The sequence below is a fragment of the Schistocerca piceifrons genome, chromosome 3 (assembly GCF_021461385.2).
Source record: "Schistocerca piceifrons isolate TAMUIC-IGC-003096 chromosome 3, iqSchPice1.1, whole genome shotgun sequence".
In the NCBI taxonomy this organism is placed as follows: Eukaryota; Metazoa; Arthropoda; class Insecta; order Orthoptera; family Acrididae; genus Schistocerca; species Schistocerca piceifrons.
The window spans coordinates 930907820-930925845 of record NC_060140.1 but is presented as its reverse complement, the minus strand read 5'-3'; the positions used below and the strand labels follow the sequence as shown (position 1 = coordinate 930925845).

The 18026-nt window shown below is 41.8% G+C and overlaps 1 protein-coding gene across 1 annotated transcript in view; it reads right to left on the bottom strand.

The window, feature by feature from the left end:
- LOC124790066 overlaps positions 1 to 16200 on the bottom strand; it is a 291804-nt gene extending 275604 nt beyond the window's left edge. The window contains exon 1 of the mRNA XM_047257631.1: positions 15942 to 16200. Within this exon, the coding sequence (XP_047113587.1) occupies positions 15942 to 16172 (231 nt within the window). The 5' untranslated portion in view covers positions 16173 to 16200. The remainder of the gene's footprint in view (positions 1 to 15941) is intronic.
- Positions 16201 to 18026: the final 1826 nt, after the last annotated feature.

The following is an 18026-nucleotide window of genomic DNA, read 5'->3' as shown; positions in this document are numbered from 1 at the left end:
CATTTCATCCCCATCCACGAGCAAGTCGCCTAAGTGGCGTCAAATAGAAAGATTTGCACTCGGCGAACAGTCTACCCGACGGGAGTCCCTAGTCACACGACATGTATAAACCTCGTTCGTAATCATGAAATGAAATATGATGAGAGCAGTATCGCTGTGCAAATGCCAAATTTCTGGGACATCGCAATTAAGGAGTTTGTCAAAAGAAAATTTTCTGATAACTAATACCGCATACAAATTACGCTATTGGCAGAGGATGACACGGCAGTCAGTCGGTCCCAATTGACTCGTGTAGTCCACAGCGCGGAGCATTTCTTGCAGTAGTCTGTAATAAAGCACCGTTTGAAAAAGCTGCAGAAGTATCCTTGAGCTACGTGACTGTGGATTACATTAATATAAGAAATGCAGCAACCAGCCATTTCTTACATGTTTTTACTTATTCCAATATGCGTTCGGGCTTCCACCCATCATCAATTGGCGTAATACATGCTTAAATCATCAATTACAACATCATTAAAGACATCGACTGCAATTTGGATGCTGCAATTGCCCACTGCAAAAAAATATTTTATTCAAGTACTACATATCGCGAGCTGCATTTTTACACCTTGTTGCTCATTAGACGCACACACAACAACAAACAAAATAGGACGTAAGTACATGTAACGACTAATACAAGACAACTCACCAAATACAATACTTAAGTTGACATTGTTATTTTGCATACGACGGCTAGGTGTCCTAATTGCAGACGATGTTTTTAACGATGTACTAACTGCAGATTTAAAAATGTATGATGCCAGCTGACGACGGGTGAAAGGTCGAAACGCTTGTTGGTATAAATAAAAAAAAATATAAAAGTGGCTGACTGCTGTATTTTTAAAGTAATAGGTCTTGTTAAGTTTTCGATATGGTGCAAAGACTTACAGCTTATTTTGAATATTCAGAAATGTGTAACTGTACTTTTCGCAAAACGAAGACTACATACTATTCCACGACTACATTGTCAGTGAATGGCAAATGGAATCAGCCAACTCATACAAACATCCCAATAATATGGCAATTTGTAAAGACATGAATTAAGATATTTAACATGCGTTTACGTAGACACATTCATGGGTAAAGCAGGTGGCAGACTTGATTTCTTTGGTAGGGTACTGGGTTAGTAACAGCCAGTGTACAAAGGAGACTGCTTATAAAGTACAGGTGCAACCCATTCTAGGCCCGCGGAAATACGCCGCGGAGATACTGAAAAACCTTCATTTGCGGACGGTTGAAGACAGAAGGCATCAGTCGGCGACAGCCTGCATACAAAGTGTATTAAATGCAGAATCTAGGAATATATAGAGCAGGCCACCACGTGCCGCTCTTCTTGGGACCAAGAAGGCAGTATTAGAATAATTATTGCGCGCAAAGAGGCATTTAAGCAATCAATCTACCAGTGGCACATACGTGAATAGAACAACGGAAAGAAGCCTTAACCCCTTTTGTGATTGATGGGTTACATATGTCCCACTAAAGTGCACTACTGGCAATTAAAATTGCTACACCAACAAGAAATGCAGATGATAAACGGGTGCTCATTACATAAATATATTATACTAGAACTGACATGTGATTACATTTTCACGCAATTTAGCTGCATAGATCCTGAGAAATTCCTACCTAGGACAACCACCTATTGCCGTAATAACGGCCTTGATACGCCTGAGCATTGAGTCAAACAGAGCTTGGATGTACAGGTACAGCTGCCCATGCAGCCTCTACACGATACCACAGTTCATCAAGAGTAGTGACTGGCGTATTGTGACGAGCCAGTTGCTCGGCCGCCATTGACCAGACGTTTTCAATTGATGAGAGATCTGGATAATGTGTTGGCCAGGGCAGCAGTCGAACATTTTCTGTATCCAGAAAGGCCCTTACAGGACCTGAAACATGCGGTCGTGCATTATCCTGCTGAAATGTAGGGTTTCGCAGAGATCGAGTGAAGGGTAGAGCCGCGGGTCGTAACACATCTGAAATGTAGCGTCCACTGTTCAAAGTGCCGTCAATGCGAACAAGAGGTGACCGAGACGTGTAACCAATGGCACCCCATACCATCACGCCGGATGATACGCCAGTATGGCGATGACGAATATACGCTTCCAATGTGCGTTCACCGCGATGTCGCCGAACACGGATGCGACCATCATGATGCTGTAAACAGAACCTGTATTCATCCGAAAAAATGACGTTTTGCCATTCGAGCACCCAGGATCGTCGTTGAGTACACCATCTCAGGCACTCCTGTCTGTGATGCAGCGTCAAGGGTAACCTCAGGCACGATCTCCGAGCTAATAGTCCATGCTGCTGCAAATGTCGTCGAACCGTTCGTGTAGATGTTTGTTGTCTTGGAAACGTCCCCATCTGTTGACTCAGGGATCGAGACGTGGCTACACGATCCGTTACAGCCATGCGGATAAGATGCCTGTCATCTCGACTGCTAGTGATACGAGGCCGTTGGGATCCAGCACGGCGTTTCGTATTATTCTCCTGAGCCCACCGATTCCATATTCTGCTAACAATCATTGGATCTCGACCAACGCGAGCAGCAATGTCGCGATACGATAAACCGCAATCGCGATAGGCTACAATCCGACCTTTATCAAAGTCGGAAACGTGATGGTACGCATTTCTCCTCCTTACACGAGGCATCACAACAACGTTTCACCAGGCAACGCCGGTCAACTGCTGTTTGTGTATCAGAAATCGGTTGGAAATTTTCGTCATGTCAGCACGTTGTATGTGTCGCCACCGGCTCCAACCTTGTGTGAATGCTCTGAAAAGCTAATCATTTGCATATCACAGCGTCTTCTTCCTGTCGGTTAAATTTCGCGTCTGTAGCACGTCATCTTCGTGGTGTAGCAATTATAATGGCCAGTAGTGTACATCTTACCTTGACAAATCATCTTGGCAGCCTCTGTCGTCAGCAGGATTCAATAATATCCTCCTGTAACTGAGTATTGAGCTTAATCTGTTATCACAAAGTCACGACAGTCCCAAAAACGGCCGGCCGGAGTGGACGAGCGGTTCTAGGCGCTACAGTCTGGAACCGCGCGACGCTACGCTCGCAGGTTCGAATCCTGCCTCGGGCATGGATGTGTGTGATGTCCTTAGGTTAGTTAAGTTCAAGTAGTTCTAAGTTCTAGGGGACTGATGACCTGAGAAGTTAAGTCCCATAGTACTCAGGCTGTGAGCGATCAAATGGGGCAACGTGTGTTTCCAGGTGGCACAGTGCCTTTGTTTCACGAAAATCATATCAAACCACAATCTCCATTCCAATTCTACTTGTTTGTGCGTAATTTGTATGCAGTGAGACATATATGCCCCAGAAAACTTCCTAGAATGTAAAAAACATTGGTGTGCGGTATCTCAAATCCATCTTCCAATATTGCGTTGTAACTTGTGTGGTATATTTCATGTTTTTTAGTTGTCAGGTTACTAAACGGGTTTTGAAGGTGATTTCTTATCATTTTTCCGCTATTGCCATCCTGATAAATGCATTCTAAAATTAAAAATTTACATCTGAAAATCCTAGGCTGACATGAAAACATGGGACACATTGCGTTCCACTTCATCGATTTTCAGCATCGGTCAGCTTAAGATTTTTTTTTTTTCGGTAGTGGGAGTGTATTTCTTAACGAAAACAGTTTTTGACGTTTTATTTTTCAAATATATGAGAGATAAATTTTAACCTTGTTAGGATTAGTAGAAGATACAATGAGAAGTGCCATCTATCAAGGACTTTAGAGTAGTTTGCAGAGTAAGAGTGTGGTTGTAGAAGAGGGACTGATTGCTTTCCAATAACGTAACCATAACGACTGTGATTTATTACCAGTAGTTGAGAAGCCTTGCGTTTACATTGATTAACATGACGAAAGCACCAAGTGATCAGTATTCTATTAATTTAGTTGTCAGACAGTCGCCAACTGTCATTTTTAATTTAACGGTTTTTTGTGAGCGCGTTGATTACATTGGTTTCAAAACTGGGATGGACGGCTTCTTTAGCTTCAAGCTAGTATTTATTAAAAAAAAATACTTAAATGTGGCCAAAGAAAGGCATAGCTAATGGAAGAATGTGCGATTGATTGATGTGTGTATCCTGTTCAACTCAAATAAAACTTTTCGTCACAATAAAAACACTCGTTTCGTATATTCATATGGACATAACAAGACGCAAATCTCTGTAGTCATTTGTAATCGACATGATCATCTGGTATTGGTTTTAGTTCTTTGTTGCAGTCAGTAGTTTCCAGCTCGTAGTTGTCTTTCACGCTCAGATAAATTAACAACGAACTTATATACCAGAAATTGTAGTACTTTTATTTATGTCAGTCTTTGATCGCGAGAGTCGTACATAAAAACAATAATCTGGAGCATTTGGATTGTTGTACGTTCATTCTGACGATTCTTCTCTTCAGGGCATTTGTGAACTGTTCACCAGATTCCGTGAATACCCGTCAAACTGAATGTCACACATCGCGTTTCGATGACCGATTTTGACAAAGCATCACATTCTGATGCAGACCGAATGCAAGTGTCTCGTACTGACGGAAACCTGGTGCCGTGAACTGCCGACAAGGCCGAGACTGAAATATAATCACCCTTCATTTTCCGTAAGAAGTTAACTTCCAAAGACGATCTTCACAGGCTTCTCCCTCTTTCATGAGATGCATAGACCAGAGCAGCTTCGTCGGGAATACCTTCTATTAATCGAAACTTGGCTCCGTCAGAGAATACCTTTTATTAATCGAAAATCGCTCTGGTGTGCTAAATATACTCTTCGCATTAGTTTTCATTAACTTTTAACGAAACCCGCACAAGAATGAGTACACCTTACTCTCACTAACGCGTATTAAAGACAGAAGAATTTAATATCACAACTATTCCGTATTTGTCAAAAAGAAAAAAATTAAAGAAAACACGAAAAGTAAGAGTAACGCTTTCTATATCAAATACGGAGGGGAAATTGTTAAAGTGACTCCAGTGAATACACAGTTTTCACTATTAACTGCTACCGCATTCAGTGTAAGGTAGTCCTGCAATGGTGATCATTCAAATTTCTTACCTCCTGCATCAACTACATATGTTCCTTTGTGATTTTTAATACGATTTCAGATGCAATTGTCCTCGGATATTTATAGTCGCCTGTCCATCAAGGCTTGTTCAGAAATCTGATTTTCGTGATCGCAGAAGATTCAGCTGCATACAGCAATGTAGGTAAAGCTGTGTTTTCCTCAAGTTTCATACTTGTTTTTGAGTTCACTTAATTTTTGAATTTCTGATGATTCTGGTAGATACTTTCTGAATGTGAATCTGACTCGCAACACGTTTGTTGACAGCAGTATTCCGGTACTCTAATGTTGACAAGTCAGTTAGTTATGATAATAAAAGTATCAGTCGTCAGATCACTGTTAGAATATGGATTATGTGTAAAGTACGCTTACTGAAGTGGAGCCGCAGTACGTTACTCACTAAATTACAGGCATTAAGACACTGCGCCAAAGTTTGTTTTGGGGAGTAGCAAGCGGAAGCTGTGCTTATAGTCGATTATAGCCCATTATTAAAACTTCATGTATTGTTTATACAAATATTTCTGAAAAAAGTGGCAATCGAATAGAAATAGTTACCATTAAATTATCACTAACGATACCGGTTGCTGCTCTCTAGCCGACTTCATAGTTATGCAATAATGATAAAGAAAATAAGTATCTTCCAGTAAAGCATTGTAATACCATGGAACGCATTGTTCTGTATGGTAAATGGAAACAAAAGCTGTCTTGTTGAAATATTTACTTTCTCAAGCGCGCAGAAAATCGAGAATTGTGTCTGGTTTTAAGAATATGACAGTATGTTGAAAACTTACGATTCACATTTGCAGCATGAATGTACACATGCAGTAATACTGTCTTATGTAGTTCTTAACCCTCCAATGCTTGAATAAAACGTATAATCCATTTATTAATTTTACTTTTCCTGCCAAGGTTACGTCTTTCAGGTGAGTTTTATCACATCTGCACACATGGCTGTAAACAATGATATAAAATACTTCTTTCAATTATGGTTACTTAGCAACCCTCATTCTATGTGAATCAGTGTTAAGGGCTTCCATTTATATCGTAAAACATATCACGTACTAAGAATGTCCATAAAGAATCTTCAACAAAGAAATATCTTAAATTTTATTTATGGATATGTTGGTTTGGATGCACGATGTGTATGGAACGACAAAACGTGTGATCTTTTAAATACCATGAAGACGTTCTTGTAATAAAAGGTAATTCATACACGTGCGTTGTCAAATCGACTTTCTACTGGTACAATTACACATTCGTTACTGCTTCGATACGTACTACTGCCTCTCAAAACAAGAGTCCTCTAAAACCAATTTCAGTGTCAGTTTACTACACAGAGCGGCACAATTTTCTGTCTATGAATAAGATTTCATTATTCAATTCCAAGAAACATCTTTCTGTCTCGAGAACGTGAACTTTAACTAACAGAAAATGATTCGGCAAGCTCGAACTGTCGGAATGTGCCTTTGCAGCGATCGGAAACACTGACCATTTATCATAATTTACGACTGGATGCTCTTTCCTGTATTTTTCTGAAGTGCTATTAGTAAACACAACTTCTATTAGCAATAATCATGAATTCACTTAAATAAATTTGTATCTTTCGAAGTATTACCACGAACTATCTCTATTAAACAGAACATTAAGGTACTGTTTTCTGATACGAATGCAGTTGACGTCAGGACACCTATAGAAACGCATGCGTAATTCCTGAGGAATGCAGGATGATCCGTTATCAGGCCTTGAAGATGAGAATTATTCGCAGTGGTTGTTACGTCTGGCAGTTAAACTACAACTTCGGTCTCGTTCGTGGTGGTTGGTTGATTGGTTGATTTGGGGAAACGGATCAAACAGCGAGGTCGTGGGTCCCATCCGATTAGGGGAGGATGCTGAAGGTAGTCGGTGGTGCCCCTTCAAAGGGACCACCCCAGCATTTGCCTGAAGCAGTTTAGGGATATCACTCATCGTAGTGGTAATGCGGGTGGAGCAGAAATGCATACAACGGACACGTGTCCAAGAGGACCGACACTGAAGGTTGATCGAAAATTATCTACGGCTCTCTTTCTTCACTTAACAAGGTATACAAAAAAATTCATACCTCAAGCGTTATCCCGAAACTAAACAAGACGAAACCAAAGTTACTACTGGCATCTGTTCCGTTCCCCTCATCATAATCTACTTTTCAGTTCTACATTTTAGTAACATTAAAACAATAAACGGTTGATTTTGTTTTCTGATTTTGTCGAAGGCTGCGTTAATACGTTCACTATAAATGTAATACTGTCACCTTTCGCTGAAATCATGTCACTTCACCGATCAGACACAGCCATTCAGAATTCATTTTTATAAGCGAGGTTTGCGGCTGTGGGAAAAATCAAAGAATGCTCACTCGTCAGAAGCCCAACTTTTGGAACTTAAATAATGCATTCATATACATAGGTAATATCGGTAATTACACAATGGTGCAGTTCCCTGACCCTCATTTCAAAGCTGAAAATGATGTACCTTATAGTTATCCTTAAAAATTACACTTTTCATAAAAGGGGGATAGCAGTTTTTTCAGTTGTTTCTTCACAGCCTTTCCTACTTTCCTCTGCTTTGTTAATTACTTTGAGCAGAGTACACGATGTGTAACATGTTTACACATTAATAAGCGTATCCAATGGTTGATGCCTATGTGGATCTTCCTATAATGTCAAACTGATTAAGTTATAATAGATCTACTGGTATTATATTAATACTGTTGCCCGTTCGACTTACTTTTATCGAAATTTATCTCTGAACTATAAATTTTAACAATATTAAAACAAAAAACATTAATTCTAAAATCTCTTTAAAATAGTGTTTCTCATTTTAACAGATACTCTAGATGTTTTTCTGGGTTATGGTCAAATACAACGCGACACAACGGGGTAATCTACGAAAATCCATATTTTAGTGTATGTCAACTGCGTTCCTGAAACTTAAGAAAAAGCTTACCTACTAATAAGCTTCAAGCCTCGCTAAATTTTCTTGCTCAGTTTTCATTTTCTTTCCGTCCAACATTTCGTAAATAATTTTTAATTTGCAATACTGCGATTTACGTGTTATAAACTTACTTAACATCTGTAACGCACAAACTTCCAAAGATATGCAGTAACACCACCATACGAAACAGAAATTAAAATAGAAGCGATTGCCCCACAATTTGCAAAATTTTCAGATTGTGTACTAGAATTATCCAGGAGACGCAGCACGTTTTAATGTAGTCTTTGAGAGTTAGTTCCATAAATGAGAAACTATGGATTTGTTACGTCAGTGTTACGTGACTAGCTTGCAGATTCGCGTAAGATTCCGTTATATCGATTAATTTTTTTAGAGAGGTATGTAAGGAATAGTAACACGATTCACCATCTGGATGAATCCTGAGAATTTGCTGTTACAGAAGGCTTCGACAGTACGAAGGAGAACGAAATCAGATAACTATGACCGCACGAGAGCGTAGTTTTTCACGGCTACGTTCTTGGGCAAACCTTTCTCGTTTACCTTGCGCCATCACTTTTGTTTGTATCAAATTTACAGTGACCTTCTCTATCATCATCATCATCATCAAGGGTTATCTGTCATACTAATAGGCGGTACAGTACTTACGGTATTTCGCTTGCAACTAACCAACCTATTTCACGGATATGTTGAGGAACTTCCATATCTCTTGTGAATGCGGTAGCAGGCCCATTGGTCACACCGTATGTACGATTTCAAAACTCGACACAGAACGCCCACCCGCATTAAATGTTGTGATTTTGACATATCTTCTGTTGCCAAACGCAGCCTCACATGTAACTGTATTGGGTGAAATGAGAATCTAATGGCATACATCTTCCTAGTGGGATTCAGTCACCAAAGAAGCAGATGGGATCAGAATTTGGAACAATTACTTTGACTGAAACAGCAGCTATACCTTCAGTAATGCATGAAAACTGGCGCTCTATGCCGAAGAGCTACAGAAAAATAATCTGAGTTATCTGACATAATCAACATCGCTACTACTGTTCCTCCATCGGCATAGTCTCTGGCAGCAAATGGAAGTTACGTGACATGCGCCACAGTTCCTCGCACAGTAGATCAAATCTTTGTCATCTCATCGTAATCTAAGCACAAGATCTCACTTACTGACTTATCTAGTTTACTAGCCGTGCCAATCCATAAAAGAGAAACATACTTAAACAACTCCTCTGTTTCTGCTTTCCGCTTCCATAACAGACTATTGTGCACTCTATGTGGAATTCCATACACTGTTGCATTATAGAAGAAGTTGAAGCACCTTATTCTGTCACCCTCAAAACACTTTACCAAAAGTGACGTATATGACGAGTTTCCCCTCTGTCAAAAAGTGAAGCAAATGCTCCCATCTTCTGCCAGCTATGCTTCTTTCCCTTTTGCATTTCGAAGTCACGTCACTTTGTTCTTCCATTTCTCCATTACTGGTTTTTTTTATTGTATTTCTCTTTGCCTCCCTCACCCATCCACTCCTTGTCACCCACCCACTACTGCTAGTACCCATAGCACAAATGTACCTGCTTTAACTTATTTCGTGTACTTGTCATGAACGAATATAAACTCTGACGATTTTTTCTGCATTAGTTATGTCATAGTAATTTCCAGTTGAAGTCTATACTGGATATAACTAATAACACATTTGTCGTCATGAATATAATCTAAAACATGTAGAATGCCAGCTATATGGGAGAGAGCGATGGTCTTAGTATTTCCAAATAAACAAATCAACTAGTGAAATAAAAATAATTTGGAGTTCAAATGGTTCAAATGGCTCTGAGCACTACGGGACTTAACTGCTGAGGTCATCAGTCCCCTAGAACTTAGAACTACTTAAGCCTAACTAACCTAAGGACATCACACACATCCATGCCCGAGGCAAGATTCGAACCTGCGACTGTAGCAGTCGCGCGGTTCCGGACTGAAGCGCGTAGAACCGCTCGGCCACGGCGGCCGACTAATTTGGAGTACTACATTCCAAAATGTTACACCACCTATTAACACAATACTTAACTACTTACCATACCTTCGGAGAAAGTAATCGAAAACTTAAAAATACAAATACATCATACACCAGAAAAATAGAAAAAAAAATTACCCAAAGTTTTAAGAATGTCACCGTTCCTACCACGCTTTTCTGTTAACATCGTACTCTATTAAGCATTACTAGTTAGTTTCAAAGTTTAGTCATTCTCAGGTACTCAACAGATGCAGAAACGTCTTTTTCGTAAATTGTATATAACAAAAGGCGCTTTCTATGCATAGTTCCTATATAGCATGGTTATCAGTGTATACGACATCGTATAGATTTACACAAATATACACGCAGTTACTTGTAGCTTGACCACTTCTGGACAAGTGTCATGGGAAAACTTATTACTATGTAAGCCCGAAGCCAGACAAGAGTAACGCTTTCTTCTCGAGAACAGTTTTGAGAACATTGCTGTACTAGAACTGTAAGGATTATAATCTAAATATAGTAACCAGTCGCAAATGCCACTGTAGCTCTTTATTCACTTTTAAACGTTACCACTTTCAGAGATTTAAAAATACATCGTCAGATGGCTCTTACACGCTGCCATGCAGGGACGTGTTGTGCTCTTTCAATACTCTGGCGATGTGGTGTACGCTGCCGAGTCACGCATTTGTAGAATATTTCATTGCACCTTTTTTAAAAATTTGTCTGTTGCACATGCAGAAAGTTTTTACTGCACATTTCACTAATAATTAGTTTAATTACCATCATTATGGTTTGACCACACTAAAAACTATGTTTAGCTCTCAAATAACGTGGTCCAGCTTGACATGGGTAATAATTAAGAAAAACTATGTCGAGCGTAATGAATGAGTTCTTTGAAACTTTGGTGGTTGTTAAACTAATCATTAGTGAATTTTATAACTTACACATAGTGCATATGCAGCACAGAGAAATTAAAAAGGAAGTACGTACAACTGGTGTTATGCGTCGTTCAGATGCATACACCACATCACCAAACACTTAAAGATCACAAAGTGAAGCCCTAATGTGGAAGCCTGTAAGAACCATCTGCTGGTGGTTTTAAAAAAATATGTCCGAAATCAAAATGGTTTGGTGCGAATAAACTTTTTTGCCGCACTTGTTGCAGGTGTAAGTTGTAATCGTTAGAACTCTAGCCAAATCACGTTCCTTAAAATGTCTCTTTTCGACAAGATAGCATGACTAAGATTATTTTCGAACTTCGCACAGTTCCAGATCATTCCACGACACCTGTAGACAAGTGGCGAAACTTCAAATAGCTGTGTGTCTAATTTATTGATACCTATTCCAGTGTCGTGTGCACTGAAGACCTTGGAATGCATGAAATGTGCGTGGACTGTGCTTTTTGTTTTATACAGTTTACGAGGCTGATGTATCCACACATATTACTCATTTGAGGTGGAGCTGTGATGGTAACTAGCTAGTTTATAAAGTTCAACATTCTGAGTTCTTCTGGGCTTGTAGTGTTACAGACATTTTGTAAGGACATTATAGGTTTAGTAAGCCAAAACGCTGCTATATTCAAAGAACTTTTAATACGATGTTATTTTTTTGGTTCTATAAACTTATTTCGACTCCTTGGCCGTTAACAAAGTCTCTGCGAAAATACTGAATTTTTAGTGTCTATATCTGTTTCTTTTTGTAATTAATAACAATTTTGTATATACCTTTTACACTAACGAAAAATGTTAAATGTGTCTTAACATACAGATTACACTGCTCAGACATTACCTACAATTTCGTCTGTGCTACTCCTACAATACCCAGCGGTACACGGTATTACATAGCGACAGCGTTAACGATGTATTACGGAAGTAAGTACAATGTCAGGCATCCAGGGTGCCTCTGCTAAGAGTAATCAGGCGCTTTTTCCCTAGTGTTTCGGCAGATATTCGCAATTTCATTTTTGCTCTGTGTAGCCGGAATCATCCCAAACAAATAACGCTCGTCACGACTTTCTTGCAGCTCCCAGTACGGACGGAAAGTTTCGCTTTGTTTCCCGTTACAAACAAAACGAGTGTGAAGCGAAATTTTGCGCGCTCATTCGATAGAGGGGTTGCCAAATTAGTCTAGTGCGACGTTCGTGTTACCGATATGTATTAACAGGGAGAGTGAAAACATGAAGAATAAAGAGTACTCCGGTAGCGACTGAGTAGCTCTGCTACTGCATGGCTGTAGCAATCAGTGCGGCCAGGGCGCTGTTGGAATAGCGGTTATTCTTCGTGTTTTACTGTTACTTTCAACACATATCGACAGCACAAATTTAGCACAAAACTAATTTGGCACCGCTCTATCGAATGGGCACGTAAAATTTCGCTTTAAAACTCATTTTGATTGTAACGGGAAACAAATCGACGGCGGTTGTCGCATAAATGACGTGATGAGCTGTACTTGTTCGGGATGACAGCAGCTACACACAGCAAAAACGAAACTGCGAATATCTGCCGAAACACCAGAGAAAAAGCGCCTGACGACTCTTAGGAGAGACACACTGTATACAAAATTGTTATTAGTTACAAATAGACACAGATATATGCATTAATATCTCCATAACTTTGCATATAGTTTGATAATGACAATGGGGCCGAAAGAAGCTTATAACACCAAAAAATAGCACCGTAATATGAAGTCTCTGAATACATCAATGTTTTTGCTTACTAAATTTCTTTATATGTAAATTACGATTTTAAAGTAGTAACCTGTTGGAAACGATATCTTTCTTCAAACGTATCGAAACTGCGGCGGCTATTCAGAACGAGTCACTTATATTTGTGTGCAGCGTGTTCGGAAATTCCCGTTACGAACTTCTGGGGTTAGTCCGTAGTATTCTGAATAGGAAAACTTGTCTGCAAACGTACCGTTTCCATTCTACGACGGTTTCCGTTCAGATGCTTAACTTACCCACTTATGCTCCAGGAACTGAATTAGACATGACGCAGCACAGTTATTAGGTAACAACTGTGAAGCCGGCCGGAGTGGACGAGCGGTTCTAGGCGCTCCAGTCTGGAACCGCGCGACCGCTACGGTCGCAGGTTCGAATCCTGCCTCGGGCATGGATTTGTGTGATGTCCTTACGTTGGTTAGGTTTAAGTAGTTCTGAGTTCTAGGGTACTGATGACCTCAAAAGTTAAGTCGCATAGTGCTCAGAGACATTTGAACAACTATAAAGGAAGCATAACGAAACATCCATTTATCGTTTATGCACATCTGTTTGTATTAACATTTAAACATAAAGTGTCTACATTATTCCAAAACAAAGAAAAAATAGCATACTGTGCGCACCGAACAGTACTGATGCATCACAACAGTGGCTCGATGTGGCAACCACTAACGTTGTTACAGACATTGTACCTACGAAGCATGTTCAGGTTGAGACAATCCATCTCAACTGGTGTCTTCAGTTTCTAGTGCAGCGGCCAGAACTTGTGGCAGCAGATATTCCTCTGTCTCTACAGCAGTCTCGCAGAAAGGGTTGGTAAGTTTGGGGGAGGAGACCAAACAGCGAGGTTATCGGTCTCAGCGGACTAGGGAAGGAGGGGGAAGGAAGTCGGCCGTGCCCTTTCAAAAGGAACCATCCCGGCATTAGCCTGATTTAGGGAAATCACTGAAAACCTAAATCAGGATGGCCGGACGCGGGACCGAACCGTCGTCCTCCCGAAAGCGAGTCCAGTGTGGTAACCACTCCGCCACCTCGCTCGGTCTGCAGCAAGGCAGCAAGGCAGACGTGAAGCGAAATCAGGTAAAGGTCTGACTTTGTACACGTAACTCTGCCCATCCCATTGCATACCAGAACAAGCAACTTTTCCCTTTCCCTCAACAGAAGTGGATGAGTTAAATGGCTACATCTACATCTACGTGGATACTCTGCAAATCACATTTAAGTGCCTGGCAGAGGGTTCATCGAACTAACTTCACAATTCTCTATTATTCCAATCTCGTATAGCGGACGAAAAGAATGAACACCTATATCTTTCCGTACGAGCTCTGATTTCCCTTATTTTATCGTGGTGATCGATCCGCCCTATGTAGGTCGGTTCAACAAAATATTTCCGCATTCGGAGGAGAAAGTTGGTGATTGCAATTTCGTGAGAAGATTCCGTCGCAACAAAAAACGCGCCGTTCTCTTAATGATTTCGAGCTCAAATCCTGCATCATTTCTGTTACACTCTCTCCCATATTTCGCGATAATGCAAAACGTGCTGCTTTTCTTCGAACTTTTTCGATGTACTCCGTCAGTCCTATCTGGTAAGGATCCCACATATCGCAGCAGTATTCTAAAAGAGGACGGACAAGCGTAGTGTAGGCAGTCTCCTTAGTAGGTCTGTTACATTTCCTAAGTGCCCTGCGAATAAAACGCAGCCTTTGGTTAGCCTTCCACAGAACATTTTCTGTGTGTTCTTTCCAATTTAAGTGGTTCGTAATTGTAATACGTAGTTATTTAGTTGAATTTACGGCTTTTAGATTAGACTGATTTATCGTGTAACCGAAGTTTAACGAACTTCTCTTAGCACTCATGTGGATGACGTCACACTTTTCGTTATTTAGGGTCAACTGCCACTTTTCGCACCTTTCAGATATCTTTTGTAAATAGTTTTGAAGTTTGTTTCGATCTTCTGATGACTTTATTAGTCGATAAACGACAGCGTCACTGCAAACAACCGAAGACGGCTGCTCAGATTGGCTCCAGAATCGTTTATATACCGGGTGATCAAAATGTCAGTATAAAATTTGAAAACTGAATAAACCACGGAATAATGTAGATAGAGAGTTACAAATTGACACACATGCTTGGATTGACATGGGGTTTTATTAGAAGCAAAAAAATGCAAACGTTCAAAAAATGTCCGACAGATGGCGCTGCATCTGATCAGAATAGGAATAATTAGCATAACAAAATAAGACAAAGCAAAGATGATGTTCTTTACAGGAAATGCTCAATATGTCCACTATCATTACTCAACAATAGCTGTAGTCGAGGAATAATGTTGTGAACAACACTGTAAAGCATGTCGGAGTTATGGTGAGGCATTGGCGTCGGATGTTGTCTTTCATCATCCCTAGAGATGTCGGTCGATCACGATACACTTGCGACTTCAGGTAACCCCAAAGCCAATAATCCCACGGACTGAGGTCTGGAGACCTGGAAGACCTAGCATGACGAAAGTGGCGGCTGAGCATACGATCGTCACCAAACGACGCGCGCAAGAGATCTTCCTCGCGTCTAGCAATATGGGGAGGTTTTTTTTTTTTTTTTTTTTTTTTTGCTCTGATAAAACCCCCTATGATTCCAAGCATGTGTGTCAATTTTTACCTCTCTATCTACATTATTCCGTGGTTTATTAAGTTTTCAAATTTATACTGACTTTTTGATCACCCGGTAGATAAGGAACAGCAAACGGTCTGTAAAACTACCTTGGGGAACGCTCAGGCGTTCTGTTTTACTCGATGTCTGAAGTGAAACCGTCGTAGAACGGAAAAGGTTGATTTACGGACAAGGCTTCCTATTGAAAATATTACGCACTCACTGCCCTCTACATGTTAGTAGCGGGAATTTCCGAACGTCCTGTACGACATACATACGTAGGAAGTGAGCTCGGTGACTGCACGCCTGGGGTAACCTGATGATGGTACTTGGTACCGAAACCGGTAGTTATTTGACAAGATAAAGATTGAAGAAAATAATTTTTCAGAAATCAATTTAGGCAAAAATATGCGCCGTTTACCATTGCAGTGAATAAGCGCCAAAGACATAGAGAGAGTGGCGAAATACTCACGGGGTACTCGTCGTATCGGACAGCGGACTGGTAGTCCTGGTAGTCGGGCGGCTGGGGGATGGGCGGCCGGATGGCCCTGGACTCGATGCTGATGGCGTCGACAGCGGGCGGTGCGGGCGCGGGGGCGGCGCCGGCCACGGACAGCAGCGCCGGCAGGGTCAGCAGCAGCAGCAGAGGCGGCAGCGCGGCAGACTCTGACTGCGCGGGGGCGGAGGACCTGTGGCGGGCCATGCTGTGCTGTGCTGTGCTGTGGAGTGGACTGGAGGTCGCGCGCCGTGTAGCAGCGCGTCCGCCGCAGCGGCCCTTATAAACAGGCGGCGGCGCCGCGGCGCTGCCCCCGCCGGCGCTCGGCGACGCCTGCGCCGCGCGCCGACGCCGCCTCCGCAGCGCCACCGCCGCGGACCCGTCCACAACCGGACACCACTCCGTGGCCGGCGGAGGCAGCCAGGGCCCGTCAGATGAGCCCACTGTTTGCATTCAGTTGCCTGCGTAGTGTCGGAGGATACACAGGGTGAAAAGTATTTAAACCGACAAACTCTGGGAGGTTGTAGGGGACATCAAAAAAAAAAAAAAAAAATTGCCTAATGTAATTTTTTCCTATGGCGAGTATTTAAACCGGTAGAGGAACTGTGCTCTGGGTCGATGATCAACTGGTTCCAGGTTGTGGAGACACTGTAAGTGAAATCGACCTAACAATTGCCCTCGAAGGACTGTTCTTACATTCGTCTGATTCGTCCTCATATTACGTGCAATTGCACGAGGGCTGATTTAAGTATACCGCTCCGCATGCTGCAAGACAGCTTCCTCAAATTGCAGCGCTCTTACCGTGAACCGTGTCCCTGTTCAGGTAGTCTGCTAAATGACCCGGTCTCACGCAGACGTTGGTACACAGCAGCAAAGGTCGTATGATGCGGGATGCTGAGATTAGGATACTGTTGTTGACAAACCCACTGTGCAGCTCGTCCGTTGTGGTGCGCTACGGAGTACGCGCCAACCATATCAGTCTACTCACTCCAAGGGCGCATAGTTTTTAACGCCGGCGGGAGGACCCCCCAATCTGCAGTGCTTGTGGCGTCCATATTACTGTCCGCCTTATTTTACTTGACTGTCTTTTATTCTATGACCAGAGGGCGGTGGTTTCCTTGCCACCGGATTTGCCCTCTATTTTGCAAGACGACGCAACGACTGTGGTTAAGGTCTTACGGTTTTGTGTCCTGTACAATTTGTCGCCTCAGGTTTTAGGGAAAGGATTTTAACGTGCCTGCTGGGTGACTGGCTCACCCAGGTTTTAGGTACGAAGTCCTCCAGTCACGATTACCTACTTGCTTGACTTCGATTTCTGTTCTCTTTTCCTTGTGTTTCTTCTCCTCATGTTTTGCCTCTGTATGTGAGGTTTTGGAACTGCATCAGGTCTGAGTCTTTTAGCCGTTCTCCTTGTTCGCTGTCCGTCTTCGTCCCTTCACCGCATGTGTTCCTGTTTCTATGCGTTTGGGCGCTGATGACCATGCTGTTTAGCGCCCGAAACCTCAAACCACACACACACACTGCATCGCTCCATTAGTAAAAGGAGACAATCCACTACGACATTGGTGGACAGCAGTTGCCTACAACTGAAGAGCGTAATACGCCCTCTAACAACTGAAGAGCGTAATACGCTCTCCACCGGTTTAAATAATCCTCATAGGAAAAAATGACATTAGGGAAAAATATTTGTTTTGATGTCCCCTGCAACCTCCCAGAGTTTGTCGGTTTAAATACTTTTCACACTGTATTAATTTCAGCATTACAGTCGTAGTATCATCACCGTCATCATCATCATCATTCTCATCTTCATCACCATCCTCATCTGATAGCTCAAATACATCGTTTGGTGTTGGGAGTGCCTATATTGTTGGCGACATCCTTAATCGATTTGGGCTTCCCGACCAGTGTTCCGTTTTTACTGCGGAGCTTTACGCTGTTCTCCAGGCTGTCCAATACATCCGTCGCCATCGGCGGATACAGTACATTATATGTTCAGATTCGCTCAGCTCTCTCCTCGGTCTCCAAGCTCTCTACCTTGTCCACCCTCTGGTACACCGGATT